At 40.4% G+C, this 16,166-nt stretch overlaps 1 protein-coding gene across 2 annotated transcripts in view; it reads right to left on the bottom strand.

Annotated features, from left to right (window-relative positions):
* The window catches only part of LOC125988534 (partitioning defective 3 homolog B), an 85,599-nt gene that overhangs the window by 64,285 nt on the left and 5,148 nt on the right, over positions 1 to 16,166 (bottom strand). For both annotated transcript variants that reach the window (XM_049753842.2, XM_049753841.2), the window contains exons 3-6: positions 9,060 to 9,234; positions 6,229 to 6,335; positions 3,625 to 3,689; positions 322 to 408 (exon numbers count right to left, since the gene is read on the bottom strand). In XM_049753842.2, coding sequence (XP_049609799.1) covers positions 322 to 408; positions 3,625 to 3,689; positions 6,229 to 6,335; positions 9,060 to 9,234 — 434 coding nt within the window. The remainder of the gene's footprint in view (positions 1 to 321; positions 409 to 3,624; positions 3,690 to 6,228; positions 6,336 to 9,059; positions 9,235 to 16,166) is intronic.

The raw sequence follows: 16,166 nt of genomic DNA on the forward strand, positions 1-16,166 counted from the left end.
TTCATGAACCAGTTGTTATATTATTTTGCTCGTCTAGATGGCAATGTTGGTTTAAAGTGAGGGTTTTAAGAAATGGAAAGTCGTCGGGCTTTCAGCTCTTCGGTGAACTGAGTGCCATCTAGAGGTCTAAGTAAACACGACAACTGGTTCATGAATCATCTTGAAGCTTCATTTGCCCATCATTAGTGAATACATCCAGTATATGATGTCATGGCAGCGTTTGATTATCTCATGGATTTCCAGTCAATATTCGAGTGGATTACAAGTTGCAGGAATCATGTGCGGGTGCATTTACGTGTACGTGTGTGTGAAAGTACTCACCTTCCACTGAGAGAGGAGCAATACGGTATGACTTGAATACCAAGGGGCCCATGATCTCCAATTACATTCACCGTTCTTGTGAGGGCGCTGCCAAAAAAATGCACATTTACAAATACTGTACAGTGTTTACATATTCAATAGCAAATCGAGTACACGTGCACATACACACACGCACGTACACACACGTACTGACTGCTGAATAGTTTCTTTACATTTTCACCCTGAAAACACAGATAACACAAATTAGCTTGCAGGTAACTGTGTTCGTGTTTATATGTGTGTAAGAGAGAAAGACTGGGATTCAGGTTGCTGCTTCACTCCTTATCAAGCTGCTTCTTAAACACCCAAAGCTGCTGGACAATAGAGGTGAGATAACCATATGAGGAAGGCCAAGAGGAAACCAGATTGAGCCCCTGTAATAAGCTTGTGCTAGATATCAACTGTGACTGAGAGCCCATAAACAAGGATGATACCACTCAAGATAAAGAAAAAGACTTTTTTTTTTTTTTGCCCATACGTGACCTGTATCTGATTATTTTATGACAGTCTGAACTGCTCAATTACATTTTATTTTTTATATTAAACCTGGGTCGCTTTTACGTGTCGTTTTAGATCGGATACGTTTTGGATTTTTTTGCAACGCGACAGCAGTCCGAGCAAGCCATCCAACCTCGATGTCATCTTGCGTTCCACTCAGGCAAGGAGACAGACTGCTTGGGAGGGAGATTGACTCAGTGAATCTGCAAATTCGAGTAACAGTATTGAATTTATATTTGGCTTTAGAGGAACAGCAACGTGAGCCTAACATTGGCACTTATGTGATAAGACTGTATCAAAAAATGTCAGTACTTGGACAGCGTCTGCTTGACTTGAAACATCAAACTACTACGTCACGGAAGGAAGCCATCTCAGTAAAGATGTCCATGTAAATTTTGGAGCTGCTTTTGGACATTTTAAGTCATAGTCTGTACAATGATTCCCAATGGGGAAATTGTGAATGCTTCCTTCCGTGACATCATCAACCAAGACATGGGGGGGAGGGGTGGGTGGCCCTATTCCTAATTACAAGTGGGTGTTTTTAAAGGCATCTTTTTTTCACTATCTCTACAAGCCTGTAGACTAACTGGACTAGTCAAACACTCCTCTGTTAAACCGTGACAAACAAGCAAGTGATTGAAGATACAAGGAATCAACATACACACGACTGGAGAGCAGAGTTACACCTGAATTAAATAGTGTTCCCAGCTACCCTCCCCGTGTACTAAAAAACATTTATTATTTATGCCCATTAGGCTGTGTGGACTACTTCATCACAGTTGGACAGCTGGTGGAGGAATCAATCAGTTTGTCAACACCCAAGAACCTGCTGGAGCCTGATTGGTAGGACATTTAAAATGCTTCACCGATGTTGCCAGCATCGAGTGAAAGCCAGAGATGAAGGACTTGCCCGCACATATCCGGTCAAATAAGATTTTTTTTTTCGTGTCAGCGTTCACATTACACATTGAATGTGCCTTCAGTTTGTCTGGTGTGTGAATATTTGAGTCCGTAAAATAGAGGAGTGATTCTGAAAGAGGTGAAAATATGTTCAGTATTTTGGGGCAATGAGGCGAGGCTTTTTGATCACATTTCATGGATGTCCCTAAGGATGACATCACGCCATTGCGTCACGTAATAACTGAACCGTCTATTTATCTAAATTGCTACTATTAGCACAAATGTCCACTTAATGCTTCATGTTTCAAGTGGGATGAAATTAAAGTCAAACCTGAAGTTACTCCAAACAACTTTGCAGATTCACAGACAATCAAAACAGTCACATAGGAAGGTGGCCCAAGTTGCATTTGAAATAAATAAATAAAAAATATATAAATAAATAAAAATCTGAATCGAGCTGCAGTGTGAACGTAGCCTAGTTTGTTTTACCCAATGAGAATATTACAAATGAATGATTGGTATTCTTTTTTTTTTTTAATACAATCACTTGTTTATATTTCTTAAATTCACTTTGTGTTTAGCAGCAAACTATCTAGAAATATTTTCAGCGGGGACAAAATATCTTAACTTAATTCAGCAATTAGCAAGGCTTCTTTATCTTCTGTTAATTGCTACCCGCCTTCCCTTAGTGAGAACGATACTTGTCAGAAGTGAAGCTTATTACTCACTCATCAGCAAGGCTGCAACACATTGAGCTACACTAATAAGCAGCTCAAGCTTGTTGCGAGCTAGCTGCGTGTGCCAGCAAATCTTTTCGGGACAGTCTACACGATTTGAATAAAACTTTTGAATCTGAGTTTTGTTTTTCAATGTGTTTCAATGAGTTTCAATTTTGATCTGCAATCTGTCACGCAAAACTGCTTATTTTTCGTCTGGTATTCTGGAGATAAGTATTAATTTTGGAAATCGATATCAGTTTTTATGTTACCAAATTACATTCGTAGTAGATATTTAATCTACTAAAATATAAATATAGTAATAAACAAGCAGATTCAGACAGTACCCACTCATACTTTATGAATGATGTAGGCCAGTCCTGCACATACCAGCATGCATATATGTTTATATTCATAGATACTTTATAAAATGGTAAACAAGCTCATCAGCTGAAGCCACAGCTTGTTAGTGCAACATGCTAATATGCAGAACAGCTCACCAATTTCAGCCTCTTACCGACACAAACAAACAAAGTCATTCACCGAGAGGGGGGGGGGGTTGGAAGCGGGGTGCTGCAGAATGAATGAAAAGCGCAACAAGGAGTGAGACAGATGGAGCTCCCACTCGTGGTTGACTTCCCCGACATCAACGGGGACCGAGTGCCTAACGAACTTGTCAGTGGATCTCGCTGAAATGCAGCTTCTTCCACCGCCATCCATCTGTTACCATGGCAAACTATCTGTGCGAGCTGGTCCTCTACTCTGTTACGGTGCTGTCAAGATATTGCTGTACTGTAAAATGGTGAAAAATCCCCCCCGCCTCCTAAGCCAATTCATGTCCAGGCCACCTGTGAGCTACAGTATGAGCAATTAAATAATTCGACCTCTTTCCAAACATACTGTGCTGGCGACAGTCACATGTTGATTTGGTTATGACATAACAGATATGGATAAGTTCCCGTGAGAATTCATGACACAAACAACAAAACAGTGCAATTTCTAAGCATTAAATTATGGTGCAAAAATGTTGATGAAGCTTAGCAATGTCTGTTAAAAAAACATTTCTAGTCTTTGTCCAGTCTTGCAGCATTAATCTGTTTTCATCTATATAGGTTGACTACTAATATTTCACAGAGGGGCACAATCTTACCTAAATGAGACTTGGTTCATCTTGGTCGGATATTTTGGACCTCCCTTCAGCGCATGGTTGATTTCCTGAAATGATAAAAGGACAAATTTAGTCAGGGCTGCCAAATAAAACATAACGAGCCAAATAGACAAAAAAGATTTCTACAATCTTCTCAGTTAATACAAAGCGATCTGCTCTCAATTAGTGCAGTAAACGAGCACTGTCATCATCAATCACCTTCGCAAATTGTTGCCCGCTGGTCAGTGAGCTCCGCCACCAAAGCTTTCCTTCCCTCTCTACCTTTGTGTTTACGTCTTTCTAGGAGGTCCCACCCCCACACTACATCACTGACCTGTGTCATGCAAGGATCTAGGTCTTGGTCAAATTCGTCTGCAAAGTCAACAAGCCTGGACCAAAAGGAGTGAGATGTGCAAATAAATTGAGGATAACTGAAGCGGCCACTGATGCAAGACCTTGAGACACCCTGTCAAAATGTTCCCAAATCATTAAAGGCAAGAGGGGCACAATTCGGTCCTTCTGCCTCATCACTTTCAGTTTGTCACAAGCACTAATGGCTAAAAAAAAGTTCCCGCCCACCAGCTCTCTGCACACACCCCCATCATAACCAACCTGCCCACCCCGAAAGAAAAACACACAAGCGACACTCTGACAGTAAATCACAGCTGTATTACTATTATTACTATCCTCCAAAATATTACCATCTGATAAGAGCAAACCCAAAAAAAATAGAGAGAAAGCACTAAACACGTGCATATGTCGCTTGAACAAACACTGACCTACTTATGCGGACAGTTAGAGATTATCTCACAATAGAGTGTCTATTAGGGCTGGGGGGAGGGGGGGTAGGATGAGCCAGAGGCGCTATTGTCGCTGAGCATCTTCCCGTGACCTAATGCAAGATGGGTTGCTGTCAAGCACCTAAAACATGCTTCAGCAAAAAAAAAAAAAAAAAAGCACCTCGTGCTTGTACCTTGTATTTGCACCTGCTTAAACGCTAAAATTCACTGAAATTCAGCCGCATGTGATAATATATGAACACTTCCTTTAGTATGACGTAAAACGCATACTGTACTTGACAGAAAATACACAAACAAGACCACGAAAGGATCAAGCACCCAGTGGCGAGTGTGACGTTAATCCTGTGATTAAGAGCGATTTTGCTCGGACATAAAATCAACACAATTCTGAACCTCACTCAGTCATAATATTCCTACTTTTTCAATATACAAAATCACACGTGCGTTTGATTTCGTGTTTCACAGAAGACTCAGAAATGTGTGCAGTTGTCACATGATGTATGTCAGGAATGTGAATGTGTGTGGTATGTACACACATACAGCAAAACCATCACTGACCTCACATCCATCACAACCATAATGAGATTCCAAAAAAAAAATACATCACTGAAGCCGCAACCTCCGGGTATGAGCATTCATGCTGCCGTAAGCGCACACAAGGGAACACAAGTAATCAATACTTGTGTCATTTTGTTTTTTTTTACATCACAAGGAACATTAACACCAGACAGAGTAACGTAGCTAGGTGTGACCCCTTGCTGTGTTAACACCACACCTCAAGGTGATGAAAATCTGGAGGTTGATTTTTCATCAGGGTTCGATCAAGGTCGCAAATAGTCGCGAAGATGTTTTAATGAAGAAAACATTCGTTACATGTGTAACCGTTACTGGGTGAGTGAGATCTTACCTTTAGTGGTTGTGTATAATTTTAAATTGAGTTTCTATTTTTGCGGACTTCCGTTCCAGACCAATACATTCAAATTGAACAATTCATGCACAGTTTTTTAAATGCAATTATACAAGATTAGAAATTCTAATTCAGTTTCTGGCAGCACATAGCCCATATCTTTTTGGGATTTATACATATAAATGGACAAAATTGTGTCTGCTACACATTTAATAAAGACAATAATTGACAAAGTGTAATTAAGCAGTCTGGAGCTTACTCCATGAAGGAAAAATAGAATCCATGCTGTCTTGGAGCAGCTCACATGTGCTTTGTCATTCACAGTTGCTTGTTTATCGCCCACTAAAAATAGCTGCTTGAACATACACGGGAAAAAACAGTTGAGAAAATACATTTTATTCTTGATCCTTCCGGTCTTTTGAGGGTGGTTATTGTTACTAAGACACCTGGGAACAGAATAATAAAGTAGGCCTAACATGTCATTTGAATCATCTGTAATGATCCAGTGTGCTTAAGCCAATTATCATTGCATTTGATTCCTTTAATGATTAGTCATTGCTGAGTTTATATTAGTACCACATTTCCTTTTCCCTTTCTCACGCACATTGACGCACAGAAGAAAACACAAATCATCAACACTGTGCTGTTAAATGGCGGCATCTTTGGAAAAAGATGGAGTGCACTTCTATTTCAAAGTGCTGCCCGAAGCACAGTCCAGGGTGAACGCTTCTTCGTCTTTGTCCTCAAAGAGGGCATGCCATAAACAGCAAAATGGCCAATGGGATGTCTTCATGCTTGGGTTATTTATTTACTTTCTTTTATTTGTCCAAGACATTTTAATGTAATGCTGGAAAATACCGAAAATGTTCTCATATACTTAAATTACTTAACAGTGCTCACCATCTTGGGGGCTTCGTTGGTTTGGTCATGGTATGTTGATCCAGTGGTCATCTCAATGGGAGGGGCCAATACTGAGTCACTGCTACTCCTCACCAATAGGGGGGTGTCTGCGGCAAAGAAGGAAGTTTCGTTTATTAAAGAATTTCTTTTTCCAGCAAAGCGCAAAGCTCAAAATTATTTCCACCGGTGAAAGAAAACGTGGAGCTCTCTCGCATAAATAAAAATCAAATCAAATTCAATTGCAAAAAAACCCATGCTGAGCTAAACAGACTTGAACTGCTTGGACAAAGCCAGTCTGTTGAAATTCAGACCTACTGGTGGCTTTAATAAAAATGGATGTAATAACATGAGGCGTGCATTTTATTTATGGCTGTGTCACAAACCCGGAATGTTGAAAAAAACACCTCCCTATTCTTCAAACAATAATTTCAAAGCTTTCACAGCGCTGACAGAAACATCTTCACTCACACACATGTAGGTATATCAATATTTGCCCCTGGCCAAAGCAGCAGGGTGAGAGCGAGAGCAAGTTTGAATCCATCAAGAAACAATTCAAAAGAATCTAATTTGGAGCTTTGTGTTGCCTTGGGCTTTTAATATCCAGCCTGAAGGGAGCTGGTGTGGTGGAAAATCCTCTGTCAGGGTGTGGTCACACCCAGGCCAACAGAGAAAAAATAAAAATCGGAGTGGGTGCAGGATAAATGAGAGTAGTGTACTGAAAGATTGTGACGAAGAAGGGAAGCAGAAAAGTGAGAAAAAAGGGGGGAATACGAGAAAAATCCTCTCTTTTCCTGTAATCAATCTCTCTTTAGGGGGCAGTGACAAGGTCCTGATCAGACGTGGGTAGAATAGAGAGTGTCAAGGAGGAAAACAAGTAGGAATGAAAAAACTGAAGGGTGTGTGTGGAGCTGATAAAAAATGGTCACAGATATTCTTTCACACAGCTTCCACATGTCGTGTTCAGGTTTGTCCAACAATGAATTTAAAATGATTTCCCACATCTCAGATTACAAATGCCAATCGTATTCACGCTTGCTTGATGCAACCTCTGGCTGATTTCAACCTTACCACCAAGCTACTTGAATACAATCAATTGACAAATTTCTGTTTATCTCTGTTTCTTCATTCATAAGTCCTCCTTTTATTTAATGTTCCATGCATCCCTCGTTTTTAAAGGTGCACTATCTTTGACCTTTGGTAAAAGTCACCCATGGGTCAAATGGAGGTGAACAAGATTGCCTTGGAGACACTTCTGATAATCATTGAAGGTTAAAAACAGGTAAATGTATGCTTCTCCTCCTCACTCGACAGTGTTTTTGAAGAGATCCAAAGGGGCTTCACAAACGTATCTGCTTAGAACTCTCAATCTGCTATATAGCTCCGGGAGCTATACTGCAAGAACTTCTTGTGGTCGGTTCTGAAAAAGTTCAGTACCGGTTCACTGAGGGGGCAGTGGTACCAACAAGGACGTTTGGGTCTGAAACCTTATGAGGATATCAGGGTCACTGATGGTGACTTGCAAGCATAGTGTGTAGCTTACTGACTGTATGTTTGTGTGTGCACGTGTGTTGTCTGTTTGTCTGGCAATCGACTGAGCAAGCCAGTTCAGGCTGCTCATGGGATGATACGATAAGGACGCTCTTTCTCTCGTGCATGCGCGTGCGTGTGTGTGTGCGTATTTCCGTGTAGCAGAGGATCGATGCAGGTCTAATCATCCCACTGGGCCAGTGTGAAGTCCAATCATCCTGTTCAAACAAGTCGGTCCGTCACGCGCACGCACACACACACGGAAACACACACTTTGACGTCTAACTGATTACAGAATGACTCCTTATTCCTTCCGCCACTACTCAGCACGATTACATGCACACTATAACCAGATTATTGTAAATAATCAAATGGGTGTAAGAGCGAGTATAAAACTGACTGAAAACTGAGATTGCATGGTTGGTTCAAAAATTTACACAGACAATGTGGACATACTGTGATATATCTACACACACAAACACACACACATATATATATATATATATATATATATATATGGGCCTATTTTACTTTGTCTGATGGGGGTATTTACTTTTTCTCATAGTTTTAGGTTTGTTTTTTCTCTTTATGAATACAATTTGCATACTTAATTAATTTGAGATTTACTTGGAAGTTTTGAAATTGGTTTAATGAGCTGAAGCATTTAGGTGTGAAAAGAATTCTGAAATCACAACCGGGACTTTCTCACGTGACGGTACGCATGTTTAACTAACAAAAGCTAGGTCTTGACGTCAGTCTGTCTCCTCGCAGGATCAGTTTGTAACTAAGTTAGTCGGTTCATTTGGGCTGGAGGCAGGATGGCGCGACAAGATTGTTGGATGAGAAGAGGAGGAGGAGGAGGAAGAGGAGCAAGAAGGGCTATAATAAATCCATTCATGTTCAGCCAAAAAGTACAGTCATCAAAATCTAGTTAGGATGTGAGGCCGTGCGGGGACTGCGAGGAAATGAGATGGAATCGGGTCAAGGCTGAAGAAGCCAGGTGGTTAACTGGATGGCAGGTGGTACAGGCTGAATAGCAAAGTGGGCAACACACAGCTGATAAAAGTGGACTGGGGCATCTTGACACGACGTGGAGACAGATTTACAAGTGTGTATCTGCTCAGCTGGGAAATGGTGGCTGTTACTGGGACTGTGCATTTGGATGTGAAGAAAAATGTGCTGGTGTTTTATTGATGTGTTGCTAAATTAGGAGTTAATCAATTGAGTTGTTAATCTAGGGATTTGTTCAGCATCCAGTAGTCGTAGGTACAAATAAAACTAAAATAGCATAAAAACAGACTTACTTGATTTGAGGGCGGCCTCGTTGACTTCTATCTCCCCTTTGATTGGCTCCTGGAGCTGCGTATGTGAATAGTAACTCAGGGGCTCTGGACTGGGTGTCGCACTGGAATCGCCATTAGAAATGCTTTCCCTGGGGCTGTCCGTCATCCCACGCTGCACTTCGAACAGCGCCACCAGCTGGAAAAGACAAAGTGTCAATTTGAACTCCACCATTGCAGTACATTTCAAGTTGGACCAAACCATTGCGAAAAAATGACAGATTGGCCAATCGCACAGAATCACTGGGCAATTACAAAAATGGATGCCTTGTGACTTCAACTGCGTGAGCCTGTATCGGGTTCTGAGGCTTACAATATGGAGTACTGTAAAAAAAAATATATATAAAAAAAAGAAAGAAAAGAGGAAAAAAAAGAAGAACTCTTTTATTAGCCTATGTGAGAGCTTCTATGCAATTAGTCGACTAATCAAATCACAGCTATGTGCGAATTAAAGATAAAGACAATTAAGATGATACAGTCCATTAAACCTTTATTGAACTTTGTAGCTTTGCAACAGCATTCTTGGCATATTTATAAATGTTACTTTGAGTGCTGCTGTTTCTAACTTTCCAAACAAATCATCTGTTCCAGAGTATGGGAACGAGGGAGGGACAGAACGAGAGAGAAATGAAGCGAGAGAGGTTATGCTGTTTATGATTCAGTGTCACTACAAACTGTGTTTTGGTTGCAAACAATCCACTGACTAATGCCTCTGTAATCCATAGCACACGCTACAATATGTTAGTGTAACCAAACATGACGGTACATCAAAAACACGCTGTAACTCGTTATTATGTCAATGGTAAACACTAAATTGTCTGGGTGACCCCATACTTTTGAATGGTAGTGTAAATTGTGACAATTCATCTAATCCAAGCAGCCCTAATTTTGACTGGATGTAATTTTCAAAATCGGCGCGTTGTGCAACTGCAATTCAAATTTTGAATCTCCCCCAAAAGAGTTTGACAACTCAGGAAAACACTTGCTGGACCTAGCACACAAAATTCCTGCAATTGAAGAATTCAAACATGGAGATTCCAGCTGTGAACAAATCTATAAACCAACTTCATAAGACTGAAGTATTTTAAAATGCATAATTTACTTTCTGATGTGAAAATGAAATTTGTGCGCCCGTGCCATGACACGGGTGGCAAAATGAGAAAGGCACTGGAGAAGAATAAGATTGAGGGAGGGCAAGCGGACAACGAAGCATCCTAATTGAGACAAGGACTCAGCTTCTAGAGCAAATGAGAGCGCGTTTATCAATAGTGGGGCTCCGCCTCTGCTGATGTGTGGATAATGTGGATAATGGAAGGGTGGAGGTGGTCTCATTAAAAATCTGACAAAGTTAAGGGCTGTAACTGTGTACAAATAAAAACAGTTTTGTGTGTTTGCGTGTAGGTGTGTAACTAAAGACAGTGTGACACACGTTTTCTATCTCGCCATGATGTCGTCCCTCTTCTCAACCTCCCATGATTTAATATCAGCATGACACCTTCCTTCGCAAAGATTTGACACTTGCACGCTTTAACTGTGTGCATGCATGGGCATATGTGCACGTGCACAAGCGTGCATTGGAGAAACGACTCCAGGGGATTGGCAGTTGCAGAGAAGAGGGTGAAAAAAAAAAAAAAAGACTTGACACCAACAAAACAATCTGATTGTGGTGCTTGATGAATGCATTTCTAGCTCTTCCTTTATCAGCTTTCCTCTTTCCCTTCTTATCTCCATCCATCCCCAGCGGCCGTCTCTCGCCCCCCCGAGCTTGCTGACTGCATCAATCAACGAAGATTCCCAAGGGCAGAGTGCTATACGTGCGAAGGAACACACAAAAAGCACACACACGCAAAGTCCTAAGGATGATTTTAACCTAGCATGCATTATTCTCCAAAAAGTGGTAACAATATTCGATGTATTTTCTAAGAAAGGTGAGACGCACTCATGAAGTGAAATTTGTATTCAGTGGCCTTTGTGGATTTTGTTGGCAGGCTTGGAGAGTAGCAATAAATAGACTTATGTATTTAAGATGTAAAAAATGTAACAATACAGTTAGAGAAAACACAATCAGATTTCAGGTACATTTATTACGAATGGGTTATATTTGGCAGGATTACAATTTCCAAGTAGATAGAGAGATGCAACTAGCCAGTTTATTTATTTGAGCCCTCAGCATAACAAAAATACTGCATGAGATAGAAAGCAAGAACGTCGTTTGAGAGAATATGTAAATCACAGGTGTCAAACTCAAGGCCCGGGGGCCAGATACGGCCCGCCACATCATTTTATGTGGCCCGCGAAGACAAATTGTGCATCAAATTCGTGTGTCATTACTAGAATTGCCCCTTGTCTTCACTTTTAATATCTTTTTTTTTTAAATATTTGACCAGTTTTTATCCGTCTGATTTGAAAACGAGTTGTCAGTTTGTTTTGTAGCTTTTACTGTTTATAATATGAGGTGCTCATACATTTATTTGGGTTAACCCTAACCCTCTGAAAGAAGCTATGACTACAATGCGGCCCGCAAAAAAAAAAAAAAAGAGTTTGACACCTCCGATGTAAATGATAACAAGTGCTACCGAGTCAACAACAGTGAAGCCGAGGATGTACCTGACACCTCACAAAATAAAAACGGATTGTTTTTAAAATCATTTTTAAATAGGAAGAATGTGCATACGAGTGGGAATCGGTCATATCGTTTTCAGATGTTTAGCAAGGCTTGCTCCGACGCCGTTTAAGCCAACGCTATAGTTTACCAACAACGTATGGTACATCTAATCCAACGAATGTCATTACAATGAAAATAAATATAAATTTCAGTCCTTGTATGTGCCTCCCTTTTCTTTTTGCTCGGCAATGTTAGTTATTACTGAGAAGTGTTCTCATCTAGGAAGGGGTGGCAATGAGAATGAACTTTAATTAACTCCTGGTACAAGATTAATCATTAAAACATAGGCAACACATTTTGATTGCTGACACTGGTGTGAGTGCATCATTTGGTTTCCATTTTCAGCATAAGCAGATGAGACGCAGATGTAAGAAAAGGGTAGGCGTTGTTTACATGTTGCAACTCACAGATGCGTCATTAATAATGTATTCAATCATTTGCTAAAATTAACTGCGCGCTGTGCCATACAGACTGGAGAAAACCCCTCCATTTTGTTCCACACACACACACACGGAATGTACGATTTGCCTCTTTAGAGAACTATGCAAATGTCTTTGTTTCCTCAAAGTGTTGTTATATAATAGTTCCCCTATTTCTTGACAGCAAGAGAGTCAGAAATGAGTAAGAAATACTTCAAAGTGTGTTTTATTTTTGTTTCAATATCACAGCTTCACCTCTCTCGGGTGTGACTGGAATGTATCGCTTGCACCTTTACTTTATTTCCTGATCTGCACAATAAAGAATGTTATGAGGATAATCTGTAGACTGCAAAAAAGATGAACAGTGACACCTTGCTTTGGCCAAACAGTTTTGCATGTTAGTAAGAGTCAATATCAGCTTGTGCACATGCACGTACGGACAGCCTAAAAAAAAAAAACACTCGCTTCCTTTTCTCATTGCCTCATACTAATCAGCTCATTTTTCTTCTGGGCTGCTGTGTTTGGATGTGTGTGTGCCTCTTGAGTAAGTGTGTGTGAGGTAGCAGTCTATTGAGATACTTTGCTTTTGTGCCGTTGTCATCCATCTCACAAATGCCCCCTTCGCCATCCTTCATTCTTTCTTTGAAGGAACGATGCATAATTCAAAGGGTGTAGTATGCTGCATCTTGACAGCAAATGCAAACCCAATCATCTCTCTTACACAAATGCTACACAATTAAATAATAATTTTGATATTTAAGGATGTAGTAAATGTCATATATTCCACAATAAAAATATAGATTTGACTATTTTTATAACTACAGTAATGCATTACTAACTTGCGCAATTATCAAACTCGTCACTAAGATTGTTAATAAAAATTGTTTTCCCCACAACCAAAACAATTGGTATAAAAAAAAAAGTTGCGAAACAATTTGGAGACATTTTTCTGCATTGAAAACCACGTTACCATTGTTGACAAGTGTTTTTTTTAGGTGTGGCAGTGGTAATGGTTACTACTGGTAGTCGTAGAAAAAAGGGAGGTATTACGAGTGAGTTCAGAGCTAATCCTGCTTCTATGCCAGCCTAAATCTACACGACAGTAGAAGATTTGGGGGATAGCACACAGACAGAAATATACATGTGTGATGTGAAGTGAAGAAAAAGATGCCTAATCTAGCTTGTCAAGGATGTGGGGAAGGACTCCTTCAAAAAAAAAAAAAAAAAAAAAAGGAATTTTATGCAGAGGTGTTGTCACACCAACTTGAGCATGCTCATCGCTTGTCGTTTGAAGAAATGCCAGCAGTTGCACATGGAACATCCACATTGAACATAACATTGCTTTGATGGAGCTGACAGACCAATCCATTGCACCAAAGTAAACCACTACGCTGTTGAAGCACTTGCACAAAAATTTTAAAAATGACCCACATCGGGATAGAGCGATTCAAAAAATGGATGGATATAAAATGGAACACTGGCAATTGCGATAAACTGTCACCCTGACGCTGCTATTTTGAGTGGTTATTGTTAGTGTTGAGGAAATGTTCACATGTGAATATAAAAATAAAATTCTAGTTGAAGGGGAGACTTTACATTTTTTTTACATACCGTGTTTTCCGGACTATAAGGCGCACCGGACTATAAGGCGCATCACTAATGCATCATGTCAGATTTTTAATCCAAATCAAATCATTCTCCATTTTATCTTTTTTATTTCAACTTCAGATGCAACAAATTACTTTATAATCACAAAATAATGATCCATAGTCTTTTTGATTCATGATTCATAGTCTTCAGCGGGCCACTTATGATTGATTTCATGACACAATGCTTCGGGCCAGTTTAAATTTAGGAATTTGGTCCATATATAAGGCGCACCGGACTATAAGGCGCACTGTCGGCTTTTGAGAAAATTTTAGGTTTTTAGGTACGGTAGTTTAAAATGGCAATATTGTAATTTCTTTCATCATGTAGTACATTTATTTATGTCAAGCGCAAGCACTTTAGTCAGCGCATGTAAACATTGCTCCTTTTCCACATTGCAGGATAACTCAAGGTCCTTATTCACACATATTAGCGGCAAATCATTAGGCTAAACATCTTGAAGATGAGGCGTGAAAATAGAATAATAATATAACAAGATGTGTTTATGCAATGCGGATGTTCTCACACTAGACGCAGCTGTGCAGTCGCACCAGAGAATCATTAAACATTAGCCTAAATGATCTGGATTCAGGTTTATACACATTCATCATCCCCACCGTTGCAGTGAAAGTGTCCCACTGCTCAGAGTGTGAGTCTCAACAGATTTGAGTTATTAGCACAACAGACTTCAGCCAACCCACAGCGATGTCAATGAGTCCAGTCAGAGTAGGTCAGCTGTAAATAAGTTGCTCTACTCATAACAAGGTGTGCACTGCTTCTCACCAGGCTTGTGTGCCGAAATGCTCGATATTTATTAAGCTGATTTATCTTTGTTTCGTTCTAAGCTTGTGTGCATGTGGCTTTGAAAAGGTAGCCCCACCTTGCACTCCCACTGGGATCTCAAAACCGTGACAAAGCAGCTAATGGGTGATTGTGATACTGACAGAATAACAATGTACTGTAATAACTGTGGCAGCGACACAATCTGCCATTACGTTGACCCCTCACGACCTCTGTTAGTCACAACACACCAACGGGGCAAGAACACAAAGAGAGCTTATTCCAGTCTTTTGCTTTGGTGAGCTGACAAATGACTTTGGAGGGGGTCCATCAGTCAACGTCGGAAGCTAGCACAGTGACCCGTGCTAACTCAATTAAAATTCAGAGGCAAATCTTGCCTGGAATGAAAAACTAAGCAGCAGACAAGGAATGAGGGAGTGGCTTTTGTTCCGCTTAGGTTAGGCTGAAGGGTTAATAAATGTAAGAAATCATGGAGGGACATTAGGTACACTGCAACCAGATGTACTAGAACTGATTTACTTTATTCGTGACAAGCCACACTCTTTAATATCCCGCATGTCAGACAAGGTGTTGAATAACTTCACAGGTTAAGACGTATGGAAAATGTTTAGCGTGCTGCATGATGATTAGTCTGGCATGAGTCTGAAGGTATTCTAATTAGCGCACTTGAACCTTAGGCCAATTTCCTGAGCTGCTATTCACATGCCAATCAAACGCTGCTCACCATGACAATTTTGGCGGAGCGAAGGGGGTGGGTGAGCCTGAGGTGTCATAGATCATCAAAGGCGGCAGTACTCCCCGTGATCACATCTTATTCACTCACACAAAGTTTCTTTCTGTCGGATTACCGTAAGTTATTAGCTATAGTCACCCATTAAAGCTGACATTTAAGATGTAACAGATGACATTTTCATGTCGCAAAAACACACAAATGATGTAAACTAATGTAAACAAACGAAAGGCACTTTTCATTTGATTAATTTGTTACCAGTGTTGCCAAATATCTGAGTCATCAGCCTAAAAAAATCCATATCGGTCAGACCCTAGTTCACATACTTTTTCATGCAGCTGTATTCAGGGCATTCTTACTTTTACATCACACAAATTCAGTCAGACTTTTCAGCTACTGAAAGACAAAGGTGGGGAAGTAAGAGAAATACGCCCCTAAAAGGTCACAACTTGACAGAAAAAGGATCAAACGAGATTTACACCGATTCCAAACGACACCCACAATATAAACGGAGGATGCTAATAAAGAGAATATCATTTTCAGATTGCTGCGTTGTTGTACTTGTGTGAGTAATACTGTATAAGCTCAACAAACATTTTATGAGGCTGTTTGGTGGCTAAGAGGTTAATGACTGTATGCGCTCTATTGTGCACGTGCGTGTGTGTGCGTGCATGCATGTGCAAACAGCCAGCCATTGTAACTCATTAGCATCCGGCGCTAATACAGGGCCCATGCTGAGCTGGTGCACACGTTCACAATGAGTCCACCACGGTATGATTGATAGCATGATGCCGTCGGCCACAATAATG

The sequence above is a fragment of the Syngnathus scovelli genome, chromosome 2 (assembly GCF_024217435.2).
Source record: "Syngnathus scovelli strain Florida chromosome 2, RoL_Ssco_1.2, whole genome shotgun sequence".
Taxonomy (NCBI): domain Eukaryota; kingdom Metazoa; phylum Chordata; class Actinopteri; order Syngnathiformes; family Syngnathidae; genus Syngnathus; species Syngnathus scovelli.